Consider the following 12925-nt stretch of genomic DNA (forward strand, 5'->3'; position numbering starts at 1 on the left):
CTGACTTTGCTTCGCTCTCATTAGCCCGTGGTCCCCCAGGAAGGCGGGGCCGCCTCTCTTCGCTGTGCTCTCATAGGCCCAGGTTCTTGCGTTCTTGTGTCATTCTCTCACTCTGATTGGCCTGTAGTCCCCTGAGGGTGTGGAAAAATCTCATTGGCTCTCGCGCCCGAACGTATGACGTCATGCGCCACGGCCCGTCGCTTTCGCTGGACGTCATCGTCGGGAGCCCACCCAGACGAAGGCTGAGAGTAGACAGCAGAACCAGCGGCGGCAGCTAAGCTGAGACAGTAGTAGCGGCGACAACGACGGCGGCAGCGATGGCTGGGGCGGGGCCAGCCCCGGGACTCCCGGGTGCAGGAGGACCCGTGGTCCCGGGTCCTGGCGCTGGCATCCCGGGCAAGAGCGGCGAGGAACGCTTGAAGGAAATGGAGGCGGAGATGGCCCTGTAAGGCCCGCGACAGGGAGTAATAAAAGTCGTCCCAGAGCCAGAGCCACCGAATCCCGGAGCCTCCAGGCCTCGATAGGCCAGAGATACGGCTCTAACATGGGGAAGTGGGACCTTCAGGATTGTGGGGGCGGGGATAGGGGAGAGGTTGGCGGGGGTGAGGGTCCCCTCGCGATATACCCAGAGTTACAAAATTGGTACGAGGTCCTGAGCGCTGGTGTCTGTTCTTCTCCTCCAGGTTTGAGCAGGAAGTTCTGGGGGCTCCAGTACCCGGAATCCCAACTGCTGTGCCTGCGGTGCCCACGGTCCCCACGGTCCCCACGGTAGAAGCGATGCAGGTCCCAGCGGCTCCTGTGATCCGTCCAATTATCGCGACCAACACATACCAGCAGGTACGGCTGAGCTAAGGCATATAAGTTAGGGAACACAATGCCTCGAACACGGTAGGTGTTTGTGTACAGAGAGCTGTTGACGTTTTAGCTTGTTGACTAATTAGCATGACAAATATTTTATGTGCCAGGCACTGAGAACACAGTAATGACTGAGGGAGACATTTCTGCCCTTTGGGCGCTTATATTCTAGAGCATGTTGTCCAGTAGAACTTTCTGCAATGATGAGAATGTTCTGATATATTTTAAATTCATATTTAATAGTTCGTTATTCTCAGTCACATTTCAAGTGCTCAGTAGCCAGCTATATATGACTAGTAGAGAAACAGAGAAATTATTGAGAATAGGCTGGGCGCTGGGTGCAGTGGCTCACACCTGTAATCCCAGCACTTTGGGAGGCTGAGACAGGCAGATCACAAGGTCAGGAGATTGAGTCCATCTTGGCCAACATGGTGAAACCCCGTCTCTACTAAAAATACAAAAATTAGCTGGGTGTGGTGGCACGCGCCTATAGTCCCAGCTACTTGGGAGGCTGAGGCAGGAGAATCACTTGAACCTGGGAAGCGGAGGTTGCAGTGAGCCAAGATTGCACCACTGCACTTGAGACTGGTGACAGAGCGAGGAGACCAGTGACAGTGGAGTGAGCAAAGAGGAAAGTGGGAGGAAATAAGGACAGAGAGGTGAGGCCAAATCTTGGAGAGCCTTACAGCCATTTTAAGAACCCTGGCAGCCAGGCACAGTTGCTCTTGCCTGTAATCCCAGCACTGTGGGAGGCCAAGGAAGGTGGATCACGAGGTCAGGAGTTCAAGACCAGCCTGGCCAACATGGTGAAACCCCATCTGTACTAAAAATACAAAAATTAGCCGGGCATGTTGGCGGACTCCTGTAGTCCCAGCTACTCAGGAGGCTGAGGCAGGAAAATCACTTGAACCCAGGAGGCGGAGGTTGCAGTGAGCCAAGCTTGTACCACTGCACTCCAGCCTGGGCGACAGAGCGAGACTCCATCTCAAAAAAAAGGAATAGACTGTAAAGGACAAGGGCAGAAGCCAGGAGATGGAGGAAGGGGCTAGTACGGTAATCTAGACAGGAGCTAATGGTGGCTTGGATGGAGGTTGTGCATGTTAGATGGGAAGGAGGTTAGACACAGTTGCAGTCGGTGCTAAGTGCTGTGGGGAAGACGAAATAAGGTGGTGAGAGAAGCTGCTGCTCAGAGAGCCCTAGTGTGATCCCAAAAGCCTCCCCGAGAAGTGGCATTGTAGCTGAGACCTGAGATAGCCAGTCACATACAGAACATAAAGCATGAAGCTCTTGGTCTCTTGGGGTGAGCTAGCCTCAGCAGATGGGGAAGGCTGAGTCAGGCCCCTCACCCTGACCTCTTCCCCGACAGGTCCAGCAGACTCTGGAGGCCCGGGCAGCTGCTGCAGCCACAGTAGTTCCTCCCATGGTGGGTGGCCCTCCTTTTGTAGGCCCCGGTAAGTAAAGAGTGGCAAGGTGAGGGGGTTGGGCAATCAGGCAGGGTGGTAAAAAGGTGTGCCCAGGACTCTCCTCCCACCATCCTTGCCTCTTCCCTCCCAACAGTTGGCTTTGGCCCTGGTGATCGGAGTCACCTGGACAGTCCAGAGGCTCGAGAAGCCATGTTCCTGCGGCGGGCAGGTGAGTCTGGGGCCAGGGACCCCCACATTTAATCAGGCACTCTTGTTTACATGACTTCAGCCTCTTGCCTGAATCCTTGCTCTAAATCACCCTTTGCATTTCATCCCAACTTAATGTTGTCATCCTAAAGCACAAACCTGATCATGTCCTTCCTGATGATGTCAAGTCAATTTTGTTTTAACCTGATCACTGCAAACCAACCCTCCTGCTGTCAGTCCTAATTCCAAATTGCCACAGCACTTAACACCTCATAATAAGCTGTATCATTTCTTATTGACTATGGCTATCATCTTTTGCATTCTCTGAAATACAAGCTTCATGAGGGGCAGAAGTCTCAGTACCTGCCACATAGGAAGCATTATGTTCTGTCTGTTGATGGGATGAACAGACTGTTGAGACAAGCACCAGGCTCTTCCCCTGGCAGTCACAACCCTACATGACCTTGCTTCTTGCAGGGAGAGATCCCCAGCAGCCCGAACATTTCTGGGATGTGCTAGCAGTGCTTTTGTTAAGGTCCCTTCTCTCCCTGCTCACTGTCACCCAGCTGTAATCTTCCAGCCATCCTCCCCCGCAGGCCATTTTCCACATTCCACCCTTTGTTCTTCAAATAACCTTTACTCACGCTGTCAACTTGTAGGACATTACTTCCTTATATGTATGAAAAGGATGCGTGTTCTTATTTGGATGTAAAATTCTGGTATAATCTTTGTTAAACCAAACATGCCACTTATGTTACCTAAACCCTGTTAAACTTTTTAATCTGATGATCTCTGAGAAGTTGTAATGTCTCTTAGTTTTTAGTATGGTTTTGATCAAAATGCAAATCTGACCTACTCCCCCTGCCCAGCTTCCAACCCGCTGTGGCTCCCCAGTGCCCTCAGGAGGACACCCATGGTTCAGCCAAGAATGCTGTGCTTTCAAAACAAAACAGCTCTACTTGGGTGTCTGCTGGCCGCTCAGCCCTTCTCATGACACTCTCTTAAGCCCCGCTTCTTCTATTACAGTTACACTAAACTGAAAAGGGAAAGGTTTTGCTTATAAGTGTTCTCCCTGCCAATAATATTCGCAGTCACCCTTTGCCTAACACTTCATTGTCCCTCGGGTCTCAGCTCACAGGTCCCTTTCTCCAGGAAGCCTTCCCTAGGCCTGGCTGGGTCAGAGGGCTCCCCTCTCTTAGCACTGGTCCCGCTGCCTGAGCTTCCCCACTTCCAGCCCTGGTCCCCATTGTCTCTCCTTCTCTAGTGATGTCTCCATTCGCTCCTCTGGACCAGGAGCTCCCTGAGAACCCTGGGTCTGTGGGTGTGTCCCCAGCATTGCCTGCCACAGGGCTGAGCCGGAGGAGCTCCTCAGTGGTAAATTTTCATGCAGTGAACCAGGGGAGAGGCCCCCAGGACTCCCCAGGAGGGCTCCCCAGACTCTTCTCCAGGATTTCTTGTATGCTGAGAGTGCACACACATACACGCACACATGCACACACACTTTGCCCCAAGTGCCCCTGTCCCCCATGACACACACCCCCATCTCTCTCTCCCACAGCTGTGGCCCCCCAGAGGGCCCCTATCCTGCGTCCAGCCTTCGTCCCCCACGTGCTACAGAGAGCAGGTGAGGGGCCAGGGTCATCATCCCTGCCACATAACTCCCCCCAGGCCCTGGAACTCCCCACTAACACCCTGACAGATTCTGCTCTCTCCTCTGCAGCAGCCGGCCCCCGCCCTATGGCCCTACGGCCCCCTCACCAGGCCCTTGTGGGCCCCCCTCTGCCTGGGCCCCCTGGACCACCCATGATGCTGCCACCAATGGCTCGGGCTCCAGGTCCCCCGCTGGGCTCCATGGCTGCGCTGAGGCCCCCTCTGGTGAGTGGACAGGGAACTAATGGTCAGACGTGCGGTGGACGGGGAGACCATCCATCCTGGCCCAATGGGCTATGTCTGAGTTGGCCTCTCCCGTGACTTTCTGTTTCTCTACCTTCTCACTCTGCCTTTATCTCTGTCTCTTTCTGCATCTGTCATTCTGTGGCAAAATCTGTTCTCTCCTTTTGTGAAGCAAGTACAGAGAGAAACATGCTATTGGAATATTTCTCTTTTGATTGTTCCTGATGTTCTTGTCTGTGGCTGTCTCTCTCTGCCTACGTTTCTCCTTCTCTGTGTTTGTCTGGCTGGAGGCTCTGCCTGGGTGTCTCTTGGCTGCTCTCTGGCCTCCAGGCCCTTGCTTTGTTGGATGGAATGAGGATGAGAGTAAGGTCTGAGCCTGTGAGCCAGCCCCCCTCATGCTCTCCTCTTACCCACAGGAAGAACCAGCAGCACCCCGAGAGCTGGGCCTAGGCCTGGGGTTGGGCCTGAAAGAGAAAGAAGAGGCAGTGGTGGCGGCAGCGGCTGGGCTGGAGGAGGCTAGTGCGGCTGTGGCCGTGGGGGCAGGAGCTGCCCCAGCTGGCCCTGCAGTCATCGGGCCCAGCCTGCCTCTGGCCCTGGCCATGCCCTTGCCCGAGCCTGAGCCCCTGCCCCTCCCGCTGGAGGTCGTCCGCGGCCTTCTGCCCCCACTGCGCATTCCTGAACTCCTGTCCCTGCGTCCTCGGCCCCGGCCCCCTCGGCCAGAGCCACCCCCTGGCCTCATGGCTCTTGAGGTAAGCAGGGAGCCTAGTGGTGAGGGGACAGAGGGGACAAGGGGCAAACAGGGGCCCAGGAACTTCCACACAGACGGACCGGGCAGCAGGAGGACCTGGGGGAGGGAGGCGGACACATGTGCCCCACATCCAGAAGCACATCCAGCCCTTACTGTGGTGGCAAGAGGGCCAGGGACCAGCGGACAGTGGGAGACCCCAATACCAAGCCCTTTGCACCCCTCCCCTTTCCTCTGCAGGTCCCAGAGCCCCTGGGTGAAGACAAGAAGAAGGGGAAGCCAGAGAAATTGAAACGCTGCATTCGCACAGCAGCAGGGAGCAGCTGGGAGGACCCCAGCCTGCTGGAGTGGGATGCAGGTAAGCTGCTGAAGCTCGAGGTCAGGCATGGCTCGGCCAAGGTCAGACCAGGCTGCTGTCCTTGGGATGCAGACTGGGAGGGTGAACCTGGTAACTCCACCTCTCTCAGTAGGGTGGGCGCTGTTGTTAGCCCACCTTGGGGAGGGGAGGCTGTGGCTCAGGGGCTGGTTCCTCACCCAGCCATGGGCCAGAGCTCAGTGGAGGTGACAGGGACATGGGGTTTTGCAGCCCGTTTTACTCATGAGGTGCCTGGCTTCAGAGAGCATTCTTTTTTTTCCCAACTCTTAGAAAAAAAAATGTATTTTTTTTCTTTTTTATGAGATGGAGTCTCACTCAGTTGCCCAGACTGGAGTACAGTAGCGCAATCTCGGCTCACTGCAGCCTCCGCCCCCCAGGTTCAAGTGATTGTCCTGCCTCAGGCTCCCAAAGTGCTGGGATTACAGGCGTGAGCTGCTGCGCCTGGCTGGGAAAAATTTTAAACAAAGAATGGCACAGTAAACAGCCGTCTACCCACCACCTAGATTCTGCAATTAACATATTGCTGTGTTCACTTTTTTCCTCTTTGTGTACGTATATGCTTTCTTTGTTTTTAGCTCAGTCATTTGAAGCAAGTTATAAGTGAAATAATCACTTCTAAATATCTCAGTATTTATCTCCTAAGAAAAGAGAGATTTTGGCCAGGCACGGTGGCTCACACCTGTAATCCCAGCACTTTGGGAGGCGGAGGCAGGCGGCTCACTTGAGGTCAGGAGTTCAAGACCAGCCTGGCCAACTTGGTGGAACCCCGTCTCTACTGAAAATACAAAAAAATTAGCCAGGCATGGTGGGAGGCACCTATAATCCCAGCTACTTGGTTGGCTGAGACAGGAATATCGCCTGAACCCGGGAGGCGGAGGTTGCAGTGAGCCGAGATCAGGCCACTGCACTCCAGCCTTGGCACTAGAACGAGACTCCATCTCAAAACAAAAAAAAAAAAGAAAAGAAATGAGATACTTTTTGCATATCATAAGACCATTATCAACTCTAAGAAAATTAATTCTTCAGTATCTTATTTTTAGTTTATATTCATATTTCCCTAAGTGTCCCAAAACTCTGTTAGAACTGTTAATATTTTTGCCCTGAATCAACATGCATGCAGTTTTATGTCCCTCAATTATATCTTTTTGGTTTTTTTTTTTTTTTTTTTTTTTCCCCGAGACGGAGTCTCACTCCATCACCCAGGCTGGAGTGCAGTGGCTCTATCTCGGCTCACTGCAGCCTCCACCTGCCAGGTTGAAATAATCGTCCTGCCCCAGCCTCCCAAGTAGCTGGGACTACGGGCGCGCGCCACCATGCTTGGCTAAGTTTTTATATTTTTAGTAGAGACGGGGTTTCACCATGCTGGCCAGGCTGGTCTCGAACTCCTGACCTCGTGATCCGCCTGCCTCTGCCTCCCAAAATGCTGGGATTACAGGCATGAGCAACCGTGCCTGGCCAAAATATCTCTTTTCTTAGGAGATAAATATTGAGAGATTTAGAAGTGATCACTTAAAACTTGCTTCAAATGACTGAGCTAAAAACAAAGAAACCATATACACACCCGGCCCTGATTATATTTTAATAAGAACAGTCTCTTTCCTATTTCGTTGTTTTGTATATATTTTTTGAAGTGTCCAGGGCAGTTGTCATGTACAAGGTCCCACCTTCTGAGTTTGGCCAGTTGTTTGCTTCTGGCATCGCTTAATTTCTGCTTAGAGTGTCCCAAATCACAGACACCATGGGGCAGCCGCAGCAATGGCCGAGGAAGGAGATAGACCCCTCCTGCCTCAGTGTTTGACTTCCGTCCCCTCTCCTGGGACCGTCCACCTGGCCCAGAGAAGACCCTAGCTCTGTGACCTTGGGCAAGTCACTTAGCCTGTTTTTTTTGTTTGTTTTTCTTCTTTTTTTTTTTTCTTTTTTTTGAGACAGAGTCTCGCACTGTCACCCAGGTTAGAGTGCAGTGGTGTAATCTTGGTTCACTGCAACCTCCACCTCCTGGGTTCAAGCAGTTCTCCCACCTCAGCCTTCCGAGTAGTCGGAATCACAGGCACCCATCACCACACCCAGCTAATTTTTGTATTTTTTGGTAGAGATGGGGTTTTACCATGTTGGTCAGGCTGGTCTTGAACTCTTGAGCTCAGGTGGTCCACCTCCCTCGGCCTCCCAAAGTGCTGGGATTACAGGTGCGAGCCACTGCATTTGGCTCACTTAGCCTTTTAAGCCTCGTCTGCCTCCTCCCCTCCCTTGTGGAGACAGGGATTCTTTGGGACAGAGCATGTTCAGTGGAAGCACAGGCCCCACTCAGAGGCAGCGTGAGAATGTCAGCTGGGTGCAGCCGTGGCAGAGCAGCAGGCAGCATGTCCAGGTCTCAAGGGGGAGTTAGGGCAGGCTTTGCAGGGGAAGCAGGGCTGAGGAAAGATGAAGCCCATGTTCCTGAGGTGCCATGACGGGCAGCCAGTGGGTGACGGGCCCAGGGGACCAAGGGATGCCGAGGCTCAGAGGAAAGGCCAGGGCTGGGGCAGAGTTAGGGGTGTTACTACGGGAATGAGTGAGGTGGCCCTGGGGTGGGGAGGGCAGTGCAGTTCAAGGTTAAAAGTATGAACTCGCCGGGCGCGGTGGCTCAAGCCTATAATCCCAGCACTTTGGGAGGCGGAGACGGGCGGATCACGAGGTCAGGAGATCGAGACCATCCTGGCTAACACGGTGAAACCCCGTCTCTACTAAAAAAAATACAAAAAGCTAGCCGGACGAGGTGGCGGGCGCCTGTAGTCCCAGCTACTCGGGAGGCTGAGGCAGGAGAATGGCGTAAACCCGGGAGGCGGAGCTTGCAGTGAGCTGAGATCCGGCCACTGCACTCCAGCCCAGGCGACAGGCGAGACTCCGTCTCAAAAAAAAAAAAAAAAAAAAAAAAGTAAGAACTCAAGCCAGATGCGTGAGCTCTTGTCCCAACTCCACCACTTCCTGCTTGTGTCACTTAGAGCAGTGACTTGACCTCTCTGTGCCTCAGTGTAAAAGCATGGTTAGGAGTACCAGAAATGGAAAACACCCCTCCAGGTGCCCGGCCGAGCTCCTGGCGCAGGGTCAGTAGGTGTTGACCATTATTACTAAGAGGTCCCTAGGCAGAGACGGGATACCTCCGAAAAGGTGGGGTCATTCAGACAAGGTAGACACCGGGCAAGGCCTCTGCATCCTCTGACGTCATCTCTCCCCCATCCCCAGATGACTTCCGGATCTTCTGTGGGGATCTGGGCAATGAGGTGAACGATGACATCTTGGCACGCGCCTTCAGCCGCTTCCCATCCTTCCTTAAGGCCAAGGTGATCCGTGACAAGCGCACAGGCAAGACCAAGGGCTACGGCTTCGTCAGCTTCAAGGACCCCAGCGACTACGTGCGCGCCATGCGTGAGATGAATGGTGGGTGTGGCCTCCCCTGGGGACTGCGGGCACGGCATGCGCTGACCTAAGCCTGACCAAGCCTGCCTTGAACCCTCTGTCTCCACAGGGAAGTATGTGGGCTCGCGCCCCATCAAGCTTCGCAAGAGTATGTGGAAGGACCGGAATCTGGACGTGGTCCGCAAGAAGCAGAAGGAAAAGAAGAAGCTGGGTCTGAGATAGGGTCTGTGGCCAGGCACCCGCTCCCACCTGGCCGGGCGCTGGCTCCTCCCTCAGTTCTCTTTGGAAAACCCCCAGCTGTCCACGCATCCCCTGCCCCAAAACCAGTTTCAATAAATTTATGTTCATTTCCACCCCTGGCTGGGCATGGAAGCACGCTGTGGGGAGCAGGGCTTGGCTTCCCCACACGTGGAAATGGCGGGGAGCCTTGAGAGTTTACCCAGACAAACACCCAGGCAGGGGCTTCTGAGCCCTTCCTGTGCACCCATTCCCTCTTCAAACCTCTTCCACATATGCCGAGTGCCGCCTACTCCAGAGGAGAAAGGGGGCGCCAGTGGCAAGGGTTGAGCCAAGCTGAGGCCCACACCTGTGTCCTGGCTACCTCCTGTGTTCTCAGCACTAAGGTAGGAGATCTTCTAGGCCCTTCCCTTCTGGAGCTCACAGCCTTCTAGGCCCTCCATCCAGCAGACTCACCAAGGGTCTGAACAGTGCTTGGGGACACAATGGTGACTAAAAGTCCTGGGCCTTGCACCCTTAGAGCTCAAGGTCCAGTGGCAGAAAATAGGCTCAATGCCCTGACAGTAAGAGCCCAGAGTGGTAAGGGCAGGATGGGGGCACCCAGGGCACTGACCTGTGGGTGAGGGGGCCCTTCCTGAAGGAACTGTCCACCCCCAAGTCTCTTCGGGCTTTCCAGCTTCTCCAGTCCGCCACGCCCAGCCAGCTCGCCGCGCTCTAAGTCTCGGCGGGCACCTCTGCATCTCTGTCTCTGTGGGCACCCTCCATTTCTTGTCTCTAAGCCTCTATATCCCTTTTGGTCTCTGTTCTTTCCTTTGAAGCTGGGAAATGAAAAAGGAGGAGAGACCCACAGATGGAGAGAGAGAACAGAGACTCGGGGTCTGTCCCCCTCTTTTCCCAGCTCCAAGCTGGCCTCTGCCTGTCTGAAGAGGTGTCTGTGCACGGACTTGAATGCCAGGCTGAGAGCTTAAGCTTTATGTAGAAGGCAGCAGCAAACCCCAAAAAGCTGAGAAAATTCAAGCAGCAGCAAGGTCCTAGGCAGCACAGATGTGTACTGGGCGCGGTGGCGCAGGCCTGTAATCCCAGCACTTTGGGAGGCCAAGGCACACAGATCACTTGAGGTCACGAGTTCAAGACCAGCCTGGCCAACATAGTGAAACCCCGTCCCTACTGAAAAATACAAAAATTAGTTGGGTATGGTGGTGGGCACATGTAGTCCCAGCTACTTGGGAGGGCTGAAGCAGGAGAATCGCTTGAACCCCGTAAAAGGTTGCAGTGAGCCCAGATCGCACCACTGCACTCCAGCCTTGGTGACAGAGTGAGACTGTCTCAAAAAAAAAAAAAAAAAAAAAGCCCTGAGACCACCACTGTGGCTGGAAGTCTGGAAGGAGGCTGGGGCAGGGACCAAGCCAGAGGAGGGAGATGGCAGGGTCTGAGTATGGGGAGGAGAGGGGGGTCTCCCAGGGACACAGCCATCAGAACTCTCCATTAGGAGGGAGCAGGTTGGGCAGGACTTTGTGGGGCATAAGTCGGGGGATGGACAATACCAAGGCCTCTCAGGGATGGAGGCCCCCCAGAAGAGGTGTCGAATTTCTCCTGTTCCTGTCTTCCCTGCCTTACTGCCCCCTCTCTGACGTCACATTTTCCAGTCCGGTCAGAGGCTGAGAGCCTCCCTCCCTGGCAGGAAGTGCCCTTTAGCCCCCTGCCACCTGGGCCAGACCACCCAGCCCCAGGATCCTCAAAGCCCCTTCCCCCCATCACTAGTCTTTCCTACCCCGACCCCCCTTGTGATCACTGCAAGTATAGGGGTATGGGAGGAGATGGGAGGAGAGGATGGCTCCAGAAAGGACGCTTCCAAATGCATGTGATTCTCACTTCCGAGTGGGAGCAGAACAGTGGGTACAGGTGGACATGCAGAGTGGGGCAACAGGCACTGCAGACTCCAAAAGGCGGGAGCGTGGGGGAAACTGAACGGTTACCAGTTGGGTACGTTGTTCACTATTTGGGTGCACTAAAGGCCCAGGCCTTACCGTGACATGTATCCAGTAAGGAATCTGCACTTGTACCCCCTAAATGTTTTATCTTTTTTTCTTTTTAATGTACATGAGTCTTCCTGAGAACAGGGAGAGAGACACACAGAATGTGGCAGGCAGAGGTAGAGATGGCGCTGTGAGCAGGAGGCTCAGGCAGAGATAAGAACCATCAGAGACTGTGCAGTGGGAAGGGAGACGGGGAGAAAACCAAGAGACAGATGGAGACAGACAAGGAGATGAGATAGGAACACTCAAAGACAGATGGGGAGGGACAGAAATGTCAGAAGAGACTGAGTGACAAAGCCTCACTGGAATCAGGCCCATGGCAACAGAGACCCAGCTTTAGAGATGCCAACCTGAAGAAAGAGGACAGGGAGACATGGAAAGACAGTCAGAGGCCAGCTTCAAGGACAGGAAGCCAGGACTCCCTTCAGGCCCCTGCACTGGATGGACAGAGGGACCAGTGATGCTCCGGGGCTCTGTGGCTCACCCCACACTGATTCCATCCCAGTCCCACTCCCACCCCATGGGACCCCATGGAGCCCAGTTTACTTTCTGTAAAACGGAAGGAGGAGCAGTGCCCCCCGATCTCTAGAAGAGCAAGTAGTTAATGATCAACAGGCTGCGTGGGGATTGAAAGATGCCTATATGCAAAAGTTACTTTTAATGGTAAATATTACGCACTTATTAAAATACAGCAGGATGGGCTGGGCACGGTGGCTCATGCTTCTGATTCCAGCACTAAGGCTAAGGCAGGTGGATAGCTTGAGGCCAGGAGTTTGAGACCAGCCTGGCCAACATGGCAAAACCCCATCTCTACTAAAAACGCAAAAATTAGGCTAGGCATGGTGGCTCACACCTGTAATCCCAGCACTTTGAGAGGCCGAGGCAGGTGGATCACTTGAGGTCAGGAGTTCGAGACCAGCCTGGCCAACATGGTGAAACCCTGTCTCTACTAAAAATGCAAAAACTAGCCAGGCGTGGTGGTGGGCACCTGTAATCCTGCTACTCGGGAGGCTGAGGCAGAAGAATCACCTGAACCTGGGAGGCAGAGGTTGCAGATCAAGACTCCCTGTCAAAAAAAAAAAAGAATTAGCCAGGCATGGTGGTGTGCACATGTAATTCCAGCTACTTGGGAGACTGGGGCAGGAAAATCACTTGAGCCTGAGAGGCAGAGGTTGCAGAGAGCTGAGATCGTGCCACTGCACTCCAGCCTGGGTGACAGAGAGACTCTATCTCTTAAAAAAAAAAAAAGGCTGGGCGCAGTGGCAAGCCTGTAATCCCAGCACTTTGGGAGGCCGAGATGGGCGGATCACGAGGTCAGGAGATCAAGACCATCCTGGCTAACATGGTGAAACCCCGTCTCTACTAAAAATACAAAAAAATTAGCCAGGCGTGGTGGCGGGCGCCTGTAGTCCCAGCTACTCAGGAGGCTGAGGCAGGAGAATGCCCACCCGGGAGGCGGAGCTTGTAGTGAGCTGCGATCGCGCCACTGCACTCCAGCCTGGGCGACAGAGCAAGACTGTCTCAAAAACAAAAAACAAAAACAAACAAAAAACTATAGCACGATGGGCACAGTCTGAAGCCAAGTTACCTGGGTTAAGGGTTGCAGACTTAGCGAATAAAAATATAGGACACTTGCGGGGCACGGTGGCTCACACCTGTAATCCCAGCACTCTGGGAGGCTGAGGCAGGCCTATCACCTGAGGTCAGGAGTTTGAGAACAGCCTGGCCAACATGGTGAAACCCCATCTCTACTAAAAATACAAAAAAATTAGCTGGGCGT

At 53.8% G+C, this 12925-nt stretch overlaps 1 protein-coding gene across 3 annotated transcripts; it reads left to right on the plus strand.

Moving 5' to 3' along the window:
* The first annotated feature begins 233 nt into the window (after positions 1–233).
* RBM42 (RNA binding motif protein 42) lies at positions 234–9225 on the plus strand. Of its 3 annotated transcripts, none has more exons than XM_005588871.4 (10): positions 234–445; positions 684–837; positions 2222–2306; positions 2413–2487; positions 4024–4089; positions 4165–4340; positions 4775–5107; positions 5344–5461; positions 8699–8893; positions 8982–9225. In XM_005588871.4, exons 1-10 carry the CDS (start codon positions 318–320, stop codon positions 9092–9094), a joined length of 1443 nt encoding a protein of 480 aa, XP_005588928.1. In that variant the 5' UTR covers positions 234–317; the 3' UTR covers positions 9095–9225. The 3 variants fall into 3 exon arrangements, with proteins under 3 accessions (XP_005588928.1, XP_005588929.1, XP_005588930.1); XM_005588872.4 differs by having other exon boundaries at positions 4186–4340; XM_005588873.4 differs by lacking the exon at positions 4024–4089 and having other exon boundaries at positions 4186–4340.
* Positions 9226–12925: the final 3700 nt, after the last annotated feature.

This window comes from Macaca fascicularis, chromosome 19 (assembly GCF_037993035.2).
Source record: "Macaca fascicularis isolate 582-1 chromosome 19, T2T-MFA8v1.1".
NCBI lineage: Eukaryota > Metazoa > Chordata > Mammalia > Primates > Cercopithecidae > Macaca > Macaca fascicularis.